Genomic DNA, 4,333 nt, shown 5'->3' on the forward strand with positions numbered 1-4,333 from the left:
CAATACACGGTCACCATGACTGCTGGTACCCAGGTACCAGTGTTTCCATCGAAAAGTTGATGAGTCTATGTGGATGTACATGTGATAAACAGAGGGTCTGAACAATGTTCTAGAAAGAGGAAGGATTCCCCAGAGGCTCCTGTGTTGTGTCTGGACAGCACAGACGTCATGGGTCACAAGCGGCTGGCATGGAGCATGTCCACTGTTTTTCTCTCAGGCACATCCCTCTGGTTCAGGAGCGTCTCTGTTCCTAGACCTCGGTGCCCTCCCTAGGGTAGAGGACGCTGCTGGTGTTGATGCTATTGTAGAAGTGAGGGCTGAACTGGTTGAGGACAGAGCCCCCGTAGCCGAGTGTGTTGGTGGGCATGGGGTTGGCCCAGTCACCCCCGGCCCCATGGCCGCCGAGGTTGGTGAGTGGCGTGAAGGAACTGAAGCCCAGGGAGTTCTGTCCCATCTTGTCGGCGGGCTCGGGGCTCAATCCTGTCGTGGCCCCAGGTCGACTCATGGGGCTGGCCCCACTCATGTAGGTGGTCATAGTGGAGAGGAAGCTATTGAGGCACGGCGTACCCGAGGGCAACGGGGAGGACCGCTTTTCCGGGGAGCCCGCGGTGCCTGGCGAGGCACTGTCCAAGATGTCCTGGGGCTCTGTGGTCTTGGGGCTGCCTACCATGAGACTGTTCTCTGTCTTCTCTGAGGGCAAGGGGCCTGTGCTGGAGGAAACATCTGATTTTCTCTTCCTTTTCCGACGGAAATTTCCATTATCGAACATCTTCTCACAATTGGGGTCCAAGGTCCAGTAATTCCCTTTGCCTGATACAAAAGTGAAAGGGGGTGAGTAGAGAGATTGAGTCAATGTGTTGCTTCTGTTCCCCTTATTGTCATAAACGAAAGAAAAAAGTGGCCAATGCAGAAAGAGCAAGGACAAAAGGCAGAGCTGAGGAAGGAGGAATTCCACCAACCACACCACACCCACTTTATTTAAGCCCCCCTCCACAGAGTCCTCTGGAATCACAGAAATGGAGAGGCAGAGGCATGAAGAAATTTACAGTGTGGGTCTTTAAAAAGGGTGAAGTATTGGGGGCAGGGAGGCTGGGGTTGGGGGATAGAGTACTTCCGTTGCTGAAGAAAACTCAGGAAAAAATTCAGGACACGCTGATAGTCCTACTCTGGCTTTGCTCCTAACTGACAGAGGGACTTCAGGTGAACTGTTTCCTGATCTGAAAAGTGGGCCCGTTGTACTTGTTCCTTTGTCTCCAGGCTCACTGTGAGAAAGCACAGACAGATGTGCTTTATAGCTGGGGTGTGCCATCCTGAAGCCAGGTCTGAGCTCTTCCTGCTACTGCCTCTCGGTCTGAGGGGGAGGGCAGTCCTCAGATGGGACACTTGCCCTCTTCTGGGGACAGATAGGCTTGGCCCTTGCTAACCTCAAAGGGGGCAGCGGTGGGGTTCCTCTGAGCCATACCCTGGCTTCCTGTGGTAGAATAAAAATGGACTTCAATTCTAGGAAATGGATATATAAATATTTGGTACACTTTTCTCTGTAGGTTTCTATATTTTAGAAATGCATCCTTCAAAAGGAAAAGTTCACAATCCCTGGAGTCAGAGAGACATCTGTTCAAATTCAAACTCTGTCAATATCACTTTAGATAATGTCACCTTAGATGAGCAGGCTGTTTCACCTGAGTGTTATTTTCCTTATCCGCAGAATGGGTTTAATAAGAGCTACCCTGCAGGGTTGTTGTAGGGGCCATGTAAGTAGAAATAGGACAGGCAGCAAAATGGGCCATTCGTGGTTGTTTAAAGTCAGATCCTCTTCCCAGCAGACTTGGGATGTACTTGGTCTCTGTTTGGTCCAATCATTCATTCCAAAGACTTTCCATGTACTGGGTGTCAAGACTACAGATGAATCATAGATTATTGCAGTCCATGAACCACATGTGAACCCCAACGACTTTACATACATGATCTCATCACCCCCACCACAGCCTGCCATGTAGGCACTGTGATCATCCTTGTCTTTCAGATGAGAAAACTGAGCCTCTGAGTCCTAACCTGAGGTCACCGACCGGTCAGCAGCACAGCCAGCCATGACTGAACCCCTGGCCCATATCCTCCTCGACTGCAGTGCTCCCCTCAGCCCTGCCTCAAAGCTGCTCCCAGTTTTGAGGGACATCACCCTACTAAGAACGTTCTAGAATGGGGTTTTGGGGAGGAACTCCAGTGAGACTTCCTTGGGAACACCCCCCACGTCAAGCCCTCCCCCCCACACCCTCAAAGGCCCCTTACCTGGGTCATCCTCATCTCGGGGCACCTTCTTGAAGCAGTCGTTGAGTGACAGGTTGTGGCGGATGGAGTTCTGCCAGCCGGCCTTGCTCTTGTTGTAAAAGGGAAAGTTGTCGGCCACGTATTGGTAGATCTGGCTGAGGGTAAGGCGCTTGTCGGGGGCCCCGTGGATGGCCATGGCAATGAGGGCCGAGTAGGAGTAAGGGGGCCGCACCAGCTTCATCAGCTCCTCCTGCGAGGGGATGGGCAGCCAGCCCAGGTCGCCGCCCCCCAGCCCCGGCATGGTGGGCAACAGCTGTCTCTGCATGCCGTAGGCCTGCGGCAGGAAGGGGCTGGTGTTGGCCCCAGGCAGGTAGGGTGGCGGGGTCATGGTGGGCCCGTTGAGCCACAGGTAGGTGTTGGAGGGGGCCCCGTACTCGCCACCCGCCTCGAAGGAGGGTGGCCGCTGAGGGCTGGGCACGCCCTGCGGGTGGAAGAAGTTCTCATAGTACAGGTTCATCTCAGGAGGCTCCTGGCCGAGGCTGGGGAACTGGGGGCTGCAGCGAGGTGGGGAGGGTGCTGGGAGGTCAAAGGAGCTCATGCTGGAGCTGGCCTGGCCGAGCCACCTGCCTGACACCTGCTCTGGAGCTGCCCCAACAGGTGCTCGCAGGCCCCGGCCTCCCACTTATACCCCGAGGGCTTGGCCACGGCCCCACCCAGGGGCGGCCACCTGCCCGCAGCAGCCCAGGGCCCGCCCTCCCTCCACCGCCAGCCTGCAGGGAGGGGACGGGTCCCCACTAATGACTCGCTGAGCCAGCTTCCTAGAACTGAGTTACACACCAAGGGCCCCCTCTTGCCTCCCCTCCCTCCATTTCCCGTTCCCTCTCCTCTCAGGTCTTTCTCCTAGGCACGTCCCTCGGAGGCCGCCCCATCCTGTCTTGTATTGTCTCTTTTTTTCTTTTTCTTTTTCTCACATTGTTTCTACTCTTCTCACTTTCCTTCTTTCCCTTCTGCTTTCTCCCTTCCTCCCTTCCTCTTCCTTCCTTCCTTCTTTCTATCTTTCTTTCCCTTCTTTTTGCCTCTTATTTTTTCTCTCTCTTCTGCTCTGGACTGCCTTTGTTTTCTATGCACTACCCAGGCCAGTGCACACTCCTCATTCTCTCTCCTTCTCAATCTCTCTCTCTCTCCCTCTGTCTCTCTTTCTCAGTCTCTCAATCTCTCTCTCTCTCTCTCTCTCTCTGTGTGTGTCTCTTAGTCTCAATCTCTTGCTCTCTGTCTCTCTCTCTCAATCTCTTTCTCTCTCCCCCTCCTGTCTGTATGTGTTTCTCTCTCTTATTCTCAATCTCTCTCTCCTTCTGTCTCTCTCCCTCTGTCTCTCTCCCCCCTCTCTTCTACTGCTATTCTCCTTTCTCTCTCTGTCTCTCATCTTCTGTTCTTTCCACTGCTGTCTCTCACTGCCTTCCTTCCTCAATATCTGTCTTCCCTGGCTTCTTCCCTTCTTCCTTCCCTCTCATGGTCTCTCTTCCTCTCCACCGCTCATGTTCTCTGGACCTCTCCTCTCCTTCCACTCACTCGGTCTCCCATTTCCCCGCCCCCACCCCCACCCTGACACCTCATTCTCTGGTCAGTTGCCCCCACCCACACTGGATGAGACACTTGATCAGAAGCCCCACTGGGCAGTGTTTTGAGGTGAAGACACACTTTCTGGGGTTGCCAGGGAAAAAACAGCCCTGGAGACTCAGAAGTAACCACAGAGGGGCCTGCCTGGCCTCTGGCAAGTTTCAGAAGGGCAGCTCTCCTCCTGCCCCAACACACACATCCATGCATGCACACACCCACACGTGTGTACACACTCACACGCAGCAGGCAGGCAGAGAAGCCGGGAGAGCAAAAGGGCTTTTAAAAGTGTCGACAGAAGGGGAAAATGGGAATCGGACTTGAGGGAAAACAGGAGCAAGACCCGGAACGACTGAAGTTTCTTCTTGGCTGCAGGGGCGAGGCAACCTCTCCGCTCTTCCTCTGGTCCAAAGTCCTTTTTGGTTCTGCTCGCAGGGGTCTCTGGCATGGTGGG

General features: G+C 54.3%; 1 protein-coding gene across 2 annotated transcripts; it reads right to left on the reverse strand.

The window, feature by feature from the left end:
• Nucleotides 1-250: 250 nt before the first annotated feature.
• On the reverse strand, nt 251-2,911 carry FOXI1 (forkhead box I1). 2 transcript variants are annotated; one of them, XM_008061141.1, is made up of 2 exons: nt 2,287-2,911; nt 251-528 (listed from the first exon to the last, which is right to left on the reverse strand). In XM_008061141.1, the coding sequence occupies exons 1-2, from the start codon at nt 2,861-2,863 to the stop codon at nt 251-253; spliced, it is 855 nt and encodes a 284-aa protein (XP_008059332.1). In that variant the 5' UTR covers nt 2,864-2,911. The 2 variants fall into 2 exon arrangements, with proteins under 2 accessions (XP_008059332.1, XP_008059324.1); XM_008061133.1 differs by having other exon boundaries at nt 251-810.
• Nucleotides 2,912-4,333: the final 1,422 nt, after the last annotated feature.

The sequence above is a fragment of the Carlito syrichta genome, unplaced genomic scaffold, assembly GCF_000164805.1.
Source record: "Carlito syrichta isolate Samal-C Ts95f unplaced genomic scaffold, Tarsius_syrichta-2.0.1 Scaffold93688, whole genome shotgun sequence".
Classification (NCBI taxonomy): Eukaryota; Metazoa; Chordata; class Mammalia; order Primates; family Tarsiidae; genus Carlito; species Carlito syrichta.

Excerpts from the sequence above, each read along its gene's own strand:
- FOXI1 (XM_008061133.1), bottom strand. The coding sequence starts at position 2,863 with ATGAGCTCCTTTGACCTCCCAGCACCCTCCCCACCTCGCTGCAGCCCC. Across the intron at positions 811-2,286 it reads CCGAGATGAGGATGACCCAG|GCAAAGGGAATTACTGGACC; the intron begins GTAAGGGGCCTT and ends CTTTTGTATCAG.